At 36.2% G+C, this 19,488-nt stretch overlaps 1 protein-coding gene across 3 annotated transcripts in view; it reads left to right on the forward strand.

Moving 5' to 3' along the window:
- The first annotated feature begins 313 nt into the window (after nucleotides 1–313).
- The window catches only part of LOC127415039 (TBC1 domain family member 22B-like), a 103,324-nt gene continuing 84,149 nt past the window's right edge, over nucleotides 314–19,488 (forward strand). For 2 of the 3 annotated variants that reach the window (XM_051653518.1, XM_051653520.1), the window contains exons 1-5: nucleotides 314–533; nucleotides 8,171–8,227; nucleotides 9,971–10,326; nucleotides 10,816–10,983; nucleotides 19,003–19,073. In XM_051653518.1, coding sequence (XP_051509478.1) covers nucleotides 478–533; nucleotides 8,171–8,227; nucleotides 9,971–10,326; nucleotides 10,816–10,983; nucleotides 19,003–19,073 — 708 coding nt within the window. In that variant the 5' untranslated portion in view covers nucleotides 314–477. The remainder of the gene's footprint in view (nucleotides 534–8,170; nucleotides 8,228–9,970; nucleotides 10,327–10,815; nucleotides 10,984–19,002; nucleotides 19,074–19,488) is intronic. The other variant, XM_051653519.1, reaches the window with a different exon arrangement.

Genomic DNA, 19,488 nt, shown 5'->3' on the forward strand with positions numbered 1-19,488 from the left:
ATTTAATTTCGTTTTGATAACAGTGGTGGCTAATATCAAGTTACCACAGTTTTATATTAGGTAATAATATATATGGACTGGTAATATATGTATATGTGTGTTCAGGTAATGTAAACGCGTTGCTATTAAAGTTGACTAAATCTGATTCAATAAACCACCATCAGATATAGCATGCAACAATCAATAAATAAGAATAACAAAATACTTGAACTGCGACTCCGTCCAATAAATCTCAAACCCTATTGGTTCGCTCCGTTACACCTGTTCGACATTTCAGCCAATCACAGCTCGTCCTCCCGCACCACCAAGATGGCGACGTCCATCCCGAACAGCTGTGAGCTCGTTCTGTGTTGACAAAATACCCGCAATAAACACAACGAATGAGCGTTATCGCCGTTGGACATCCGCTCAAGTGGGTAGAAGGCGTAGTGTCCGGTTTAATGGCTGTTTGAGAGAGATATTGGGTGCCTTCTCGCCATGGCCACCGACAACAGAATTCATTTCTGGAGGAGAAACGCAAAGGTTCCCGGAAGGTGAATTTTATAGTCTATTTTGCTCCTTAAAGTAGTTTAATTATATTGTTTTATGCTCAGGTGTCATTTTATATTTGTGTTTCCGCTCTGACCACCCGCTATGCGCACTAAACCCTATGACTGTGTCTCAAATGTGTTAGAGAATATCTAGATAACATTTTGCGCATCCTTGGCGCCTTCTGCCTATTTTGACTTCATAGACATTTGAAAGTGCTTGTCAAACGAGATTGTTCGGGGCATAGCACAGTTCATTTGACCTACACTCATGGCCATAAGTTAAAGTAATCGTTGATTTTATACCAACCCGTACAAAAGTTCACCCTGGTAACAACAGCTCCAATCAAAATACCTTGATTACTACAGTTTTTGCTACTACAATAAAGCTGTGGTAACTTAGTATCAGTCATCAAAAACAAAACAAAAAGAAAAAGAAAAGAAAATGACTTTTTGACTCTTACATTGTTTGAAGGAGATTCCATATTAATTTATTATGTGTTTACTTTACTTTAGTATTAATAACTGCAGTGACTGTGCTATGCTACTAAACAATGGTTACCATGCTTAATGTTACATTTATAAAGGAAACTATTATGTGTAAATGCAATGTTTTGGGCCTATTAGCTAAGTTTCTTTTCATTACTATGCAGTGAAGGGCCTTTTGTTTTCTCTAGACAGAGTTTGAGTTTGCTCAGCAGGGAATCAGTTCATGTTACTGTGTGGTTGATGACTTGCTGACTTTCATCAGAGGGCTTTGGATGACTGCACAGTTTCAGCTTTGTAAACTAGATATTGTATTAGGCAGTTGCATAATCAGCATAAAGAGGAACTTTCTTGCAATGATTTCAGATGATTAGTACTGCTACCATGGGTGATCAGTTATACATTAATGACTCTGTCTTAAGATAGCATGGATTTTATTTGTGGTGTTTATCATTAAAGATAAACAAAAACTTCCAGAGAAACTTGGAGATGGATTTTTTGTTTTTAAAACTTATACTCAGACTGATACACACAATCTAGGCCATGCAATACAAAAATTGTCAATGCACCCTTTTCACATTTCAGGGTTTGGAATGCGGAAGTAGACTATGGTTGGGTGATTTTCTATAGCGATGAATGGGAGACCAGAGCAAATAAAATTTGTAGCTATTTTCCATTTGCTCCAGTAGCAAAAGAAAAATCCTCTATTACATTTCCACAACTTTCCAAAATTTATGGTCACTTCCTAAGCAACTGTATTCCTATTTGTATTTTATTTTTAATTATTATTATCAATACCAGGGTAATATAAAATAAATAAATAATGAAAAAATCTCAAATAAAAAAAAAAAAGTTTTGTTTTTTTGCGCTGCTAAATTATGGACAACCTGCAAAAATAATAAATAAATAAATCTGCATATTTGTGCATACAAAATGATATAAATTATTAAATGTGTGAGAAGATAAATAAATGCACTGATCTAAAATAATACAATATAAGTGGTTGGGGAAAATGCAAAATTAAAAGTTTATTTTTAATTCTACATTCATTTATTTCTGTACATAGTTCCGTGTTTATTTTTCATATGCTAATGAGAGGATGTCACAGCTCTTCAGGCATTACAGTCAAACTACTGAGTGAATACCAGGTAGATATTCAAGTGTCATGGTTTGGCGGAAGTTCGCAATTTTTGTTCCATGAATTTATTAATTCACTGATCGTGAAAATTAGGTAATGTCAGTATAAATGTCAGTCAAGCGCAGCACTTTTACAATGATCAGCCAATGGTGCCATAAATTCTGTCAACTTATGTTTGATTGACATCCTCTCATTATCATGTTGTGCAAAGGAAGAATAAATATTGAATTACATACAGAAATACATGAATGATTAAAGAAATATAGAGTTAAAAATCAACTTTCAATATTGCATTTATTTGAATGTTTTTGGATTCCCCCAACCATTTATTTATTATTTATATTATATTATTTTTCCATTAATGAGTGCATTTATTTAATTATTTGTATATCTCCTTGCACATCTAATTATTTAATTATATATTTATTTATGCACAAATGTGTGTGTGTGTATTTATTATTTTTGAAGGTTTTGGCTTAAAAAGGACAGAAATGCTTCATCACAGTCTGTGAAAAGGGTCAATTTTTGCATTTTTTTCATGGTAGCAATTCAGGATTTTTTTCTTCAGTGGTCTGTAGTTCTCAAGATGTATAAAACTGTCCAGCACTCTGCCATAGCTTGCAAAATTCCTAATATTTATTAAAACAGCAAGATTTGGTCTCATGATCGGTACATATAGAGACATATAACAAAAACAATGCAGACAATGGGAAGACTAGAGTAAAGCAGAGCCGTTATTGAGGCGTGGTATTTGAGTTTTTCTTCAGGTGAATCCACAGCAGTTGGAGGGCACACAGTGGACTGGGTTCTGCAGTAACATGAGTGGATGAGGTGTGGCTAAATTCCCCCAATTTATCTCATTCAACAGAGGGAACAAAGCATGCAAAACTGATACTACTGTATGCATGAATGTGTCTTCACGTGACCTGATAACTGAATTATGGATTTAAAGCTGAATTGAGGAGGGGGGCGACAAAACATCTAAAATTTTACAGCAATCTCACCTAAACCTCACGGGGGGCTACTTTTCTCAATTCACGTTTTAGGTGGAATTATTTTTAAAGTATGTTGCCTAATTATGACCCTTCTCTTCAGTCACTTGTTTTCCAGCAAGACTTGATACAATCATGTGCTGACTTACATTTACAGTTGTGCTCAAAAGCTTGCATACCCTTGGAGAATTGGTAATATATTTACCATTTTTAAAGAAAACACGAGTGAGCAGGCAAAACACATTTCTTTTTTTTCTTATGGGATTCATATTCAACTGTAGGTTATAACAGAATGGCACAATCATAAAACAAAACATGGAAACAAAGAAAAAAATGAAATGACCCCTGTTCAAAAGTCTGCATACCCTTAGTTCTTAATACTGTGTATTGCCCCCTTTAGCATCAATGACAACGTGCAGTCTTTTGTAATAGTTTTCTATGAAGCCCCAAATTCTTGCAGGTGGTATAGCTGCCCATTCGTCTTGGCAAAATGCCCCCATGTCATGCAAAGTCTTTGGTCGTCTTGCATGAACTGCACGTTTGAAGATCTCCCCAGAGTGGCTCGATGATATTAAGGTCAGGAGACTGTGATGGCCACTCAAGAACCTTCATCTTTTTCTGCTTTAACCACTGGAGGGTCAACTTGGCCTTATGCTTAGGGTCAATGTCATGGTGGAAGTCCAAGTGAGTCTCATTCGCAGCTTTCGTGTAGAAAAATGCAAATTGTCTGCCAGTATTTTCTGATAACATGCTGCATTCATCTTGCCATCAATTTTCACAAGATTCCCTGTGCCTTTAGGGCTCATACCCCCCCCCCAAAACATCAGTGAGCCACCACCATGCTTCACAGTGGGGATAGTATTCTTTTCACTATAGACCTTGTTGACTCATCTCCAAACATAGCGCTTATGGTTGTGACCATAAAGCTCTATTTTGATGTCGTCACTCCAAATCACAGTGTGCCAGAAGCTGTGAGGTATGTCAAGGTGTTGTCGGGCATATTGTAACCGGGCTTTTTTGTGGCATTGGCACAGTAAAGGCTTCTTTCTGGCAACTCGACCATGCAGCTCATTTTTGTTCAAGTATCGTCATATTGTGCTCCTTGAAACAACCACACCGTCTTTTTCCAGAGCAGCCTGTATTTCTCCTGAGGTTACCTGTGGGGTTTTTCTTTGTATCCCGAACAATTCTTCTGGCAGTTGTGGCTGAAATCTTTCTTGGTCTACCTGACCTTGGCTTGGTATCAAGAGATCCCTGAATTTTCCACTTCTTAATAAGTGATTGAACAGTACTGACTGGCATTTTTAAGGCTTTGGATATCTTTTTATATCCTTTTCCATCTTTATAAAGTTCCATTACCTTGTTACGCAGGTCTTTTGACAGTTCTTTTCTGCTCCCCATGGCTCAGTATCTAGCCTACTCAGTGCATCCACATGAGAGCTAACAAACTCATTGACTATTTATACACAGGCACTAATTGCAATTTAAAAAGCCACAGTTGTGGGAAATTAACCTTTAATTGCCATTTAAACCTGTGTGTCTCACCTTGTGTGTCTGTAACAAGGCCAAACATTCAGGGGTATGTAAACTTTTGATCAGGGCCATTTGGGGGATTCCTGTTATCATTATGATTTAAAAAGGAGCCAAACAACTATGTGATAATAAATGGATTCATATGATCACTATCCTTAAATAAAAGACAGTTTTTTATTTTTATTTTATTTTTTTATTTTTTTTTTGCATGATCAGTCATATTTTCAAAAGCAATGACAAAATTTCACAATTTCTGCCAGGGAATGCAAACTTTTGAGCACAACTGTGTATTGTTCTTGACAGATACCTTTAACATTTACTGTAACAAATTGGAAGTTCACCCAAAAATGACATTTCTGTTATCATTACTCACCCTCAAGCCTGTATGAATTTCTCTTCCGAGGAACACAAAAGTAGATATTAGGCAGAATGCCAATCACCAGTCATCTCCTTTTGAGTTCCACGGAAGAAAGAAAGTTTGCAACAACATGAGGGTGAGTAATGATGAAAGAATTTTCATTTTTGGGTGAACTATTCCTTTAAGAGTTCAAGTCAGTTCTCACCAGTTAAATTAAAAATGGTAATTTAATGTTGAGAAAATGCATTGAAAATGTTGAAATTCTAAGAGAGAACCTTGCTGCTATATAGTTATGATGCATATTGGAAACAGATAGTATTTATATTTTATATATATATAAAAATATAATATACAATGTAATACTGATTTTGAACGACGAGGGTGAGTAAAGCAACCAGAACTACTCAGGGTGAAGAGAAACACCTGTTACATCTCTCATCTCCATTATTTTTCAAAATTTTTCATGCATTCATTTTAATGTAATCTGTCTGCATTGACCTTGGTTTTGAGCACCCTCTAAAGCTCAACAGAAGTTCATGTAGTTAAATACATTGAATTAATAATAAGAACAATGTTGCAAATTAAAGTTAGGACATAATGCAATTAAAAATAATGTAACATCTGTGACATTGAAATAAAAAACTAGCAAATCAAAAGTAAGTGTAACTTAAAAATAATGTTACAGTTACTTATGTCATTTATTCAGAACTCTTCTATGTTCCCTTTTAAAAATTACTTTCTGTTTGGCTGGAGTTAACATTAATTTTGACATCTCTCCATAAATTAATTTATACAGAAATAGTATAAATGTAAATACTGTATAGGCCTATTTCCATGTAGAAATTCATAATGTTACACACACATACTGTACACAAATTACAAATCCATTATATAAGTGTATATTAATAAATACACACGTGTAATTCTTTATATCATGTTCATGCTTTTGCTAAAGCTTATGACATCATCACATAGGCCTGCTGTGTCGCCGACCTATCGCTGCATTGCTGATCATTGTTTTGTCTCTTGATATATATTCTCTTTTCAATCAAAACAGGATTGTGCAGTTATCTCAGATAAATCAAATCAAATCTGCACGTGCATTTGAAGAACCCAATTAGCAAGAGGAATTATCAGGATTAGAAGATCTGGCATTTGTCATTCGATCTCAGATGTTTTAAGCGAAGTACGAAGAACAGGCCCCAGGAAACCTGTTTTTGTAAACAGTCATTGTGTTTGCATTAACATTTGGTGACACTAGTGCTGCAGAAATTTCACACTTCAGCTTTAAACCCCAAAAACTATGTGTCTAAGATAACGATGCCCTCTGGCAAAATCGCTCACTTACTCAAATATGCTCCTCACTCACAACCCCATATTTAATGTAAATGCAGGCAGGTTACTTACATATCTGGAAGTAATTTACCTTTAATTTTTTACTCGCATAAAAATTGATGAGCCGTGTTTCAGCTGCATTGTGTTTCCCTTTGCCAATTACCCTGTGCTCCCATTTGCACATAATACATTTAGTATTGTTGATTTCAGCGGAAATGTTATGAACAGAAAGAGGCCTTGTAAAAAACATTGTTATTTTTCCTTTCAACAATGTGACCGCACCTAGCGCCCTATGTTACCCTGAAAATTCTGCTTACCACTGCAGCACTGAGTTATCTCACAATTATGCAGGAAATTGCACAATAACTCACAATAGCCTCTAATATTCTGGAGATTTATACTTGGATTGTTTTAGTAATGTAGAAGTGACAACAGTTTTCTTGGCTTTTAATTTGAGATGTATTTTCTGCTGTCACTTAATACTAGCAGATCTGTACTTTTGCTCAACAATGGTCTTCTTTATCTCTGAAGAGCTGCAGATTTGTATTATTTTCTTTTCTCTCTGTTTCTGGCTCATTCTTTCTGTTCAGAAGCAAATCTCTCAAAGACTGTTGAGAAATGTCTCTCAAATTGTACCCCAAAAAAGTGTTTTTTTTTTTTTTAGCATAAAGAAAATAAAGCCTATCAGAGAATTTTGTTTTTGCATTGTGACATTATTTTTTGACAATTATGCATATATACCCCGAATTCTCTTTACATTTAATTACTTAATCTAATTAAAATGCATACACGCGTCATGCACATTACTTCAGTACAGTAATGAGAATTAGATTTTTACTCTGCGTTACAGAAATGAGATTTTGGAGGGAAATGGCACGATGCAAAAATCTCAATCATCCTAAAATAGGCTTCATTTTCTTTATGCTAAATATGATTTCTTTTTTTTTCTTTTTTTTTACTTTTGACTTGTGTGTGAAATATGATTCATGCTGAGCCCTTTAGAGGAAAGGGAGGGAATTTATTTTCTGAAATAGTTTTGCATTTCCTCACAATAAATTCTGCATTCCCTTGCAATAGTTTTATCCATCCCTTATGAAAATTGAGCATGGTTTTTCTTCTGTAATCATTATTGAATTATGGTATTTGTAGTAAAACCAGAGTAACCTCAATTTACCATGATTTTACTATAGTAACTATGGTATTTGTAGTACAACATGACCACAAAATTTACCATTGTTTTAGCCTACTGCAGTAACCTTATTTTAATCATGATAATTGTGGTAAAACCATAACAGATAAAAAAGAAAACTATGGTAAAAAATCATTATCATTCTGCCAAAAATAACATGGTTAGTTTTACTATAGTCACATTATAGTTAATAATTTGTGGTACATGTAGCATTTTTCTAAACCATGGTTTTCACCAAAAACATTCACTAACCATGATTTCACTATAGTAAAACTGAAGTAACTATGTAACCATTTTGTGGTAAGAATCGGATAAGTTTTAAAAACCACTTGTATCACAAATTAATGTTTTTGTTTTTGTTTGTTTGTTTTTTTTTTGTTTTGTTTTTGTTTACTATAGTTTTGGTTACCCTGTATAATTAATGTGGTTTTTCTACGAATATCACGGTTAAAATATGGTTACTCTAGTTAAACCATGGTTAAATTCTGTTAGGGATGAATAAAGCAATTGTGAGGGAACACAATCTAATTCAGAAAATAATTTCCCTCCCTGTCCTATATGGGGGTCTGTATATTCACCCTCCCAGCACACTTCACTTTTTCTCTCTCTTAGCTTACAGTCAGTATATGGAGCACAGCACCCCCCTCTGGACCCACAGAGACACTGTCCGTAAGTGCTGCTACCTGTCGACTGTCTGCATGTCATATAAACCATTGCTCTTTGAGTTATTTTCCCATCATTCTCTTTATTCATTTTTTCTACCTTTTCATTATGGCCCAAATCCATCTAAACTTGTTCTTTTGAATGCATCTTGTTGAATGCAAGATAGGAATAAACCTCTTCAACTTTATTATTTTTTTTTTTTTTGGTCAAACTTTTGACATTTTATAGTTTATTTGTCATGCATTTTCCTGTGTTACTTTTACCAAACTGTACATCATTCTACACAGAAAACATGACTAGTAAGGTTTAGTTCATTTTTATTTCACACATTTTTGCACACAGTTTTCCTAAGTACATTTTAATGGTCTTAAATTAAGTAAAATCTACTTAACTTCATGACATAATATTGATTAGAGTGAGCATATTTAACTTTAAAAATGTCAGTTAATACAGTAACTTTTACTTACAAATCTGATGTACATTGTTCGTAAAACATTTAGATGAACATTTCACATTTTGAACTTTCCATATAAGCACAAGTTTAATCATGTAGCACATACATACGGAAGCCTTCCACATTGAAGCATATTGCACGCTATGTAGTCTATTAGACAACATCACCTTAAAAATTCACCTTAGATACAGAGCTGCACACGCATACCTCAATATTGTTGCACAAAACATGATGACTGTAACAATCAGCACACCATGAATGGTTAATTTTTTTAGAAGAAAATTAACTTCAGACTTCACAAAACAAGAAGTTATCAAACATTGCAACAAAATCATCTATAAATTGTTTTTAAATAAACTTGCAAACAGTGAATCCATGCAAGCACATTAATTATTCAAGCCTGATGCATACTGGGAATGCCGACTTCGAAAAGTTAAGTTAAATGTACTTCTTTTATTTAAAATTAGCTAATAAATATAACTAGAATTGATAAATGATGATGCATTATGAAGAAAACAAAGAAACATAAATAATATTTACTTATAAGCTAGAGCATTCCTTTTTACATGCTTGAGTTGAGTACAAATGTAGAATTTACTTAATATTTTCAAGGTTACACAAACTTATTCAATGTAAAAAGTATTATTTTCTGCTATATTTACTACACCTCAAAATATTTTTTTCAGTGTATGTATTCTGTGTTTGTGATTCTCAACCGATGGGTTGCGTCCTAAACATTTTTTGCATTTCTGATAAGGTTGCGATATGGCATGGAAAAACAATGCTAAATGCAAATAAAAAAATGCAAATAACCATATAATCATGTATAGTTACAGTAGCAAGTGAATTGGGCTTATAAACGTTTTAAAAAGTTGGAGAAAACACTTCCATCCTCTTTTATTGTTGATGTCAAAGTTTGCATGTCCTATCAAACTCTACTGTATTTTGTTGCAAATTTTAAAGCTAGGCAAATGCCAACATGGACAGGTTTCTTGACATACTCTCACAAGGTAAAAACATGGTTTGTGCCACCCCAATTTGTTGCAATGAGTTGGCTGCCAAAGAGTGTGAAATCATTAAAATTCAGAGACATTTAGAAACCAGAATTGTCAGTTTTCCTATTCAGCCAATGTCATGCTAATAAATGTGACATATGGTTGGGCCTATGCAGTACGTGTTAAATTAATACATTTCAAGTTTTTTCAGTCAATTAAAACCATTTGAGAACCACTGATCTGTGCATTATAGCTGCTTTTAAAATTATATACAGTATTTGTTTTTGCTACATTTTTCAGATTCCAAGACACTCCTAAGGCCAGCAGCATCAACACCAAATCCAAAAAAACATCAACATTCCACGAATTTGCACGGAGCACCAATGATGCTTGGGACATTGATGATGTAGAGGATTACGATATGTTCTGTCTTAAACAGTCCTCATCCTCACCTGTCCAATCAAGATCCATGCCTCAAATGCCCCACCTTAAACTCTTCAAAGCCCCAGAGGACACAGAGCCAGAGCCACACCCACTAGACAGGCAGGAGCCAATCAGCACACAGCTGGATCAAGATGAAATGGATGAGGAGAGCGGTCCAGCCAATGGCAGGGTGGCGAAGTCCTGTAGCGATGTCCAGCTGAATGTTAATGCAGGTAGGCTGGTAGCTGCTACTTCTAAGCTAAGCCATGGTAAGAAGTTCAAAATCAGTAAGTGTATTTTTATAGAATTAGTTCACCCAAAAATGTACATCCTGGCATCATTCACTCACCCTCATGTTGTTCCAAACCCAAATTACTTTCTTCCAGAGCTGTTAGGCAGAATGTTAGACTTGGTCACCATTTACTTTCATTGGATATATGGAATCAAAGTGAATGGTGACCAAGTCTAAAATTCTGCCTATCTGTACAGTGGGTCTTATTGTTTTTAGAGTAAGGGTGGGGATAAAATTATGCATTCCAGATTGGTTCAAATTTATTAACACCTTGTAGGTTAATTTTAATGAAAGCAAGCTTGCGTTTTGTAACTTTGTTATAAATTACCAAACTACAGAGTTTAACTTATTACTTGCATAATCTTGGGCAACTAAAAATCTAATGCTTTATATAATGTTCAGCATCTTTTTCCTACCCATTCCTGTCTAGCACGCAATACTCTGCAGAAACAGCAGTCACTTCCTGTACGGCCTGTCATTCCGTTGGTTGCCCGCATTTCAGACCAGAACGCATCTGGAGCTCCGCCCATGACGGTGAGAGAAAAGACGCGATTGGACAAATTCAAGCAGCTGCTCACCAGCCCCAACACAGACTTGGGTAAGTTTAAAACAAACCAAACCAGAAAACTTTGCTTAATGTGTTATATAGGGCTGGATGATATAGCTAAAAAAATCAATGTCAATATTTTCAGCCTTCTTACGATATTCAGTATAAATCTCAATATTTAGGTATTCTCCTTTAAATAGCTTAAAAGAGTGTTTTTATTATCATTATTATTATTTAATCACAGAAACCATAATTTCAACCAAACAGCCATTGTTCCCAAGAAGATTCAAAATGTTTTAATACAGTAAGTTTACCTATACAGTAAAAAAAAGAACCAAGGCATGCATTTTCACTAAATGAACACAAGGATGATAATTAATATTTTTTTTAGAACCAAGTACCAAATAAACAGCAATATTTACCTTCATTATTTACCTTTGTATATTTTTACTAAACTTCTGTTAGACTTCTATGAACATTTTTGGAAGATGACACAAATGAAAAGTTTATTTAGAGTTTCTAATCGATGCATTAAAACAGATTTGATTCTGATTCATAAGCTTTCGATAACGATTCATATGGGTGTATGTCAGTTATAATGTCCCTTTTGCTTACATTTGAAAGTAATTTTCTCCCAGCTAATGCTGTTAATTATACAGATACAATACAGGTCTAACTAGGTACAATATGAAAATATAAATTTTACTAATTATATTTTATTAGTTTTTCATCATTTTTCAAAAATTAACAATTCCATGTATCAATCAATAAATCATGTTCAAACAATAAATATTGTATTTCGCTATTTAATTGCATAATTTTTTACTATTTACAAGTATTAACATTGATTTGTTGAACACGTTCTAAAACCGGTACTGTCTTTTTAACAAACCCGGCATTTCTGTAAAGAGCATATGTAGATGAGCGCATGTTAACGGAACAGGACTCTAATGGCTTTAATCTCATCCCTGCTATGCGTAATGAAAATTAAATGTTTGGTTTTTTTTATCAACAAATGACTGTAGAGAACAGAAAGGGTATTTAAATAGACATTATTCAATGAAAAATGGGTCACGTGGATCTCGTCTTTGGACACACATTACACGGAACAACTTTTACTCCCAACACACAGTGAAAGGATCTCGCTGCTGAATAATCCACCATTATACTACACAATCACTGGTGTGTGAAATGTAAAAATTTACCAGCCAGTTGCCAAATATATACATTTTAGTCACATAGTGTGAAATTTGGTTGCTAATGTGATTTCCTCTCATTTAGGTAAAGGGTTGCACCAGGACTTTGGTTGTGCATAGAGTAAAAGGTCGATCTTGGGATTTAAGAATCGATATCATTCAAATGGAGATCGCGATGCATTGGGAAATCAATATTTTTACCCACTCCTAATTACAACTGACATTATGAACTTATTCACAGAAATGATTCAAACTTACCAACTCTAACATCGTATTTTCAACTGAGGTTTAAATCGGGGACATTTTTGGGTAAACTAACTCTTTGAAAATCCATCAGTGTTTAGACCATCTCAAAGCAGAAAGCCACAAAAACCCTTGCATGTGTTTGCAACTTGCCTGTATTTCTGCCTCTTGCTAAATTTCTCTGCCAGGTAAGACAGTTTTGGTTGTCAGGATGGTTGAATCCCATCCATAGTGTTATCCCAGTCTTCCTGAGTTCACGCTGGGAGGCCCTTCTGTTCTCTCTGTGTTCTCCAACGATCTTCTCTTTGAGCGAACTTGCAAGCTCCCAGAACAAAAACTACTTCTGTGTGCACCTTTTCTCATTTGTGTTGCTGATGTTATAATGATCTTCTCAAAGAAACTCACTCCTGCACCCTTTATAATCAAGTTTGAGCTTCTGCTCTTTGCTTTCTGAGCAACAGGCAGAAATCACTGGAGAAATGAGACCCATCAGTCATTGGAGGGAAATAATGTGTATGCACTTCTTTCACAGTGCCTTATGAAAAATGTGCCTGTGATAATGTTGGAGGGGGTTCCTCGCACAAAATTCTGGTTTTATAATGGATTCTGAGATCTTTCATCATTCTGCTATCGTATAGCATTTGGCAGGTGTCCAATACCATTAGTATTTTAGAAGCGCTTTTGTGTTTGTTCTAACTCAAAACGCCCCAGTAGCCGTCTTAACAGACGTTGCTCAGCAAGCCTTTAAGTTTTCATTGACATTGTGAAAACTGGTTTTACACTCACTGATTACGATGACCCAGAGGGGCTCAGCAAAATCTTCAAAAAGTCAGAAAAAGAGCAGTGGTTTTGTCTTAATTGGTTTTGCTTCAGGACTCAGATTTTACTTTAGACATTAAGTAGCGACCCAGTACAGAAGAAAACAAAACTGTCCTTAAAAGCAAACATCAAAATGCATTGATATGACTCTTTTGCAATTGATAAATTATTAACATGATATAGGTGGAAAATACATTTTTCTCTTGAAACGCTTGAATTTTTATGGTTTCATGCTCTTAACTGCCAGTAATGCGATTTTAACCTGGTGGATGGTAAAACAGGCGAAAAAATATAGAATTACATTGAAAGAGGAACCTGAATATCATAGAGCCTTGGAGGTGGGCTCTTTTGACTTTGCTAGCAATCCAGAACACCCTAGCAACCAATTTGTAATGCCCTAGCAACCACACCAAACACCCTTGAAACCACATATCAACCACCCACAACAATCTTTTATCATAGCAGCAAGCTTTTTCACAAAATTTTCTTCAAAAAATGTAATATTAATATTTAAAAATTATAAAAACAAAAAAGTAATATAGGAAATTGTTCTTTTACTTTATATGAGATATTACTTGAATATAATCTAGTTTTACTTTTCTAAGAATTTAAAGCATTGGAGAGTAACATGATGACATGCGAGGATCGGACGTGTGAACGGCGAGCTCTGCGGACTTTGCTAGTTTTAATACTTTTGACATAAACCGGTGAGATTTGATATACACTACTAGGAGGACAATATGTCAAAGAATTCAAAATCCTCGGGCTCTGGAGACATTAAAAGACACTAACGTGCTCAAGCTGATGCCCCCGAGTAGGCCGCAAGCCTGGGAGTCGATTTAGACGGGGTGGTGCGGGAAATGCGGCGAGAGATGCTGAACATGTCGGCAATGCTGATGTAGGTTGTTGCTGACTTTGAGGATCTTGCTGTGATACGTCGATCGATCACTGCCATGGAGGCGAAGTTCACTGATGTTGAGAAATGGATAGATTATCTGGAGTCATCAGAGAGGGAATTATCTGCTAATCCACTAGCGACCAAGGTGGATTTGGAGGGTGTCTGGGAGAAGTTGGAGGACATGGAGAACCGTAGCCGGTGGAATAACGTCCGAATTGTCGGAGTTCCTGAGGGAACAGAGGGACAAGATGCATTGAAGTTCCTGGATGGGCTCTTTCCGAATCTGCTCGACATAGCAGGCCATAAACTGGGAATCGAGCGAGCTCACAGGGTTCCTGCTCGGTAACCCGCGGAGGGAGACAGGCCCAGATAAATTCTGGCCAAATTTCTGAGATCATCCGATAAAGATCTTGTGATATGTGAGGCGAGGAGTAAAGGAAGGCTTTCTTGAAAGAACCACAGCATTTTCTTGTTCCCAGACTTGCGAATTTGACAAGAGAGAAACGTGATTGATTCAAGGAATGCAAGAAACTTTTACATCAACGGAAGGTCACTTTTGCACTGATATTCCCGGTCAAATTGAGAATAGAGAAAGGATGGCCATAAAACATTCACATGCCTACAATGTCACATGCCTAGCAATGTCCTTCATAAAGTCAATGGAGTGAGTAAGTCATCTTGTTGTACTCACATTGCAGCTGAGTGGGCCGGCTCACTGAACATTCGCTTGACTGTTTGCAGAATCTGCGCACTTTTTTATGCTGGTTCCGCCTAGCGGCTGGAGTTTATTTTGTAGAGTATCACACCTTCAGGACAGTTTTATGGATGAATCTACATGCTCTTTGTGCTTATTCTGCCTCTTGGCTGGAGTTTGTTTTATAGATTATCTTTTGCTGTGTAATTCTGTCTCACAAAATTTGTATAAAAACACCGGACTTGAGCAATCCTACGGCAAAGTTGTTGTGGGGGTTTTGTAGGCGTGCATGGACTGTTTGAGTTTGGAGGGATGGACGCCAGTTGGTGCTGTTGTATGCGGGGTTAATGCACCCGTTTTTCTTTTTTCTGTTTGTTTTGTTCTGGGGGATATTCGGGTTTTGATGGCTGCACTAATGTTGGAATGTGGTCTTTATAATCTTGTTTTTGACACACAATCTAAGTTTTCTAATATGTCAAATGTTAATATGAGTGGATTGTCTCTCTCCACGTGGAATGTGAATGGGTTGAGGCACCCCATAAAAAGAAGGAAGGTTATTTCTCTACTTAAGTGTAAGAAATATGATATAGTGTTTCTTCAAGAAATGCATCTTTCTCCACAGGAAGCTGAAAAATTTGGGAGGATATGGGGTGGGCATGTCTTCTTTAGTGCTGGCTCGAGTAAGAGCAGGGGAGTCATTACACTAAGTAAACATCTACAATTCAAATGTCTCAAACGGATTAAAGATAAATTAGGATGAAAATATTAGGAGTCATTATTGTTTTAGTTTAAATTCATGGAAAAGTCTTATTTAGGCTAATATTTATGCACCTAACCTTGATGATCAGGGCTTTTTTTATAGATCTTGAAGGGATGTTGCAAGCCGCTGGCACCCCTCATGATATAATATTGGGAGGAGACTTTAATCTTTTGATGCACTCAGTCCTTGATCATAGTGAAGCAAAAGTGTGCAAGCCCCCTAGAGCAACATTGACGCGTCACAGGATGTGTAAATATCTTGGTCTTACAGATATTTGGAGACTTTTGAACCCATCTGGTAGGGGCTATAATTTAGATTTGTTTTTATATATCCAAGTCCCTCATTTCATCATTTGCTGATTGCTCAATTTGAAACATTTTAGTCTCAGATCATGCCCTGGTGTGTTTAGAGGGGTTGCCACATATGGAGAAAAAGAAATCATATAGTTGGTGCTTTAATGTATCCCTTTTGCAAAATCCTGAATTCCAACAGATGCTAAAGGCTGAAATCAATGTCTATATGGAGACCAACTGGTCCTCAGTGTCCTCTGTGGGCGTGGCTTGGGAGGCACTTAACTTGTGGAATTGGAAGGGAATATTATAAGTGCCAAGGCAGAGCTGAAGCACCGAATGTCGTCAAATGGCATCAGGGTATTGACCCGATTGAAATACAGATATAATACTGTTTTGTCACGGAAGGTGGAGTTTTGGCTATTCAGGGCGAGACAGTCATACTTTGAGTCAGGGGACAAAGCAGGGAAGCTTCTGGCTAGATATATAAAACAGAGAGAGTCTATTTCTACCATTCCCTCAGTGAAATCTGCTGGTGGTGAAATATATACCTCAGCCATTGATAATAATAATGCTTTTAAAGAATTCTATCTTTATCTCTATAGTTCCAAGTCTTCGTCTTCTGATGAGGATATTATAAACTTTGTGGAACCATTAGAACTTCCTAAACTGACGACTGAGCAAAGGAATTCTCTTGATTCAGAGATAACCTTGGAGGAGCTTGGCGAGGTAATTAAGGCCTTGCCTACAGGCAAGGCTTTGAGGCCAAACGGCTTTGCCGCTGAGTTTTTTAGATTTTATGTTACAGAACTGACTCCACTTTTGCTAGAAGTTTATATGGAATCATTAAAGAATGGAAAGCTTCCGCCAACCATGACACAAACCCGGATCAGTCTGATTTTTTAAAACGACAAAGATTCAAGCAAGTGTAAGAGTTGCCATCCAATTTCCCTGACCCAGCTAAATGTTAAAATATTGTCAACATTTTTGGCTGACCGATTAAGTTATGACATCTTTTATACATATAGATCAGGTGGGGTTTATTCGGGGCCATAACTCTTCTGATAACATTAGGCGTTTCATTAATGTCATGTGGGCAGTAGCAAACGATCAGACTCCGGTCACTACCATCTCACTTGATGTCGAAAATGCGTTTGATATGGTAGAATGGGATTATCTTTTTAAGATTTTGGAAACGTATGGGTTCGTGAATACTTTTATTAGGTGGATTAAGATACTTTATAGACACCCGGTAGCGGCGGTTCAAATGAATGGATTAATTTCAGATTATTTTACTCTGGATAGGGGCACCCGGCAGGGTTGCCCTCTTTCCCCCTTATTGGAGAAGTTAAATTACACCCGTTATCTCGCATTTGCACTCGGTATGGACAAAAGTGTCCAGAGTGTTTAATTCGGACATTTATTTAAATGTTGCCTCGAGCATATGGCTGAACCCAAAATTATGTGTTAATAAATCCCCTTTCTGCTGGACAGAGTGGATTTGTGAGGGAGGTTAATATGCTATATGAGAGTGGAGTGTTGAGATCCTTTGAAAATATGGTTCAACATTTTGGGATTCCCAGTTCTCAATTCTTTAGGTATTTACAGCTGTGCCACCTGCTTTTAACTATTTTTGGGAATAGCATACACCCCCCTAAAGCAGCAGATATTCTGGGAGTGGTGATTACTGCTTTTGGAAAAGGTCATGAGGCATCAGTGTATTACTCCCTGCTAATTCAGAGTCTGGGGGACAGAGCTTCAACTTCTCTCAAGAGATTATGGGAGAAAATTTAAACTTTGTATTGGAGGAGGGAGTGTGGGCTAGGAGTCTAAAAAACATCAAATCTACATCTATAGATGCAAGGGTGCGCCTTATGCAATTCAAGATTTTACATCGATTCTATTGGACCCCCTCTAGATTGTATTTCTTGGTCTTAAAGACACATCCACCTGCTGGTGATGCCAATCAGAAGATGGGGACACAACCCATGTTTTTGTTGGTGTGATAAGATCCCAGAATTTTGGTTGAGGGTTCAGAGATTTATGTGTGACGTATTGGGCACTCAAATTTCATTTAGCCCCAGACTCTATATTGTAGGCAATGGGGCGGTCATTAATGTAGGGGATATGGGGATGAAAGTGAGCTGGAGCGCCCTCATTTCAAGAGTGGTGCACAGAGATGGGCAGGGTGGCGGCATTTGAAGAAATGTCATGTAGAAGGCTGGGAAACTTGGATGTCTCTCGGGGAGGGGCAGTGGAGAGGGATTTGTAGTTTTAAATGTGTGTGTGCATTCTTATCTATGTATTTATTTTTTTGAAAGGATACTTTTTATGTTTTATTTTTTTATTTTTTTTTTATGTTTCTAAATATTTATGACCATCATGCGTGTTTGTGTCGGGGTGGGGTGGGGGGATGTTCGGGGGGAAGGGTTTAATTTAATATAATTTGATTCCACATTTTCTGTTATGTTTATTTAATTTGTTTAATGGAATCAATAAAAATTAAAAAATTAAAATAAAAAAAAAAGAGAATTTAAAGCATTGGAATTATTCAGCTTCTGATTTTTTTTTTAATTTTTTTTATTTTTTATTTTTTTAAGTGAAAGTGTCTGCGCCTTTTTTGCTTTAATTTTATATTTGGTCTTTTGTCGCTTTTTTGAAAATTTTCTGAAAAATTAAATGAGCCAGACTTGAACTTGTATTGCCCATGTGAGCTCCACAGCTCAACATATTTGTACTGCTAGGCCATGGTTCCAAAGTCTTTGCATGTCTGAATGTGCTCTCCAAACATCCCAAGCCACTGCTTAATTACATGTAATCTCAAGCCATAACTTTTAAAATCAATGTGCAGTCATGGCATAACCCTCTTATTGGAGTTACCATAGATCAAGGTGGCATAGCTGTGAAAAGTGAGATTGTATTTGCTAATTAAAAATAATTGTTTATTGAATATGAGGATAGAACTGTAAATTAGAGTGTCACCAGTCCTGTGATGGAAGATGACTGTTTATTTAATGTACATTTTGCATGATCACATCATACATATGAACTTTTAATGCATGCTTTAAGTGTTAATTAAGTTTTAGCCCTGATTGATTGTATGTGTTAAGTATACATTAACAATGCTCCACTAATGTGTATGGGTGTGTGCTTTTTTTAAATTCATACAGAGGAGTTACGAAAGCATAGCTGGTCAGGAATCCCACGTGATGTTCGCCCAGTCACATGGAGACTTTTATCGGTAAGTAGCTATAAGGGCTATTTTTTAATCTTTATATTTTAACTGGGGGATAAATCACTGTATTGGGTTGGGCTTTAAAATGTCCTCTTGAAATTACTAGTCGAAATGCAAAACTTATCAAATTCAGTGGATCATAACATAACAGCCGTTGTAATTCAATAACCAGCAGCAATTCATAAAAAAAGAAAAGGAAAAAAGCACCTTTTGGTGTGTATTTATTGTAAGCAATCATCACTAACTCTGCTATAACTTAGTGATTTAGTTCTCCATAGAATGCACAATATTTATTTTTTTACGCTTATCAGAGGGCATAAAACTCCATGGCAATCTCAGTTTAATGTGCATTATTGATTTAGCATTATTGCCCTTGGCAAGCACTTGACATTTGACAGAGTCATCAAAAGAAGGGTTATAG

Source organism: Myxocyprinus asiaticus, chromosome 24 (assembly GCF_019703515.2).
Source record: "Myxocyprinus asiaticus isolate MX2 ecotype Aquarium Trade chromosome 24, UBuf_Myxa_2, whole genome shotgun sequence".
In the NCBI taxonomy this organism is placed as follows: Eukaryota; Metazoa; Chordata; class Actinopteri; order Cypriniformes; family Catostomidae; genus Myxocyprinus; species Myxocyprinus asiaticus.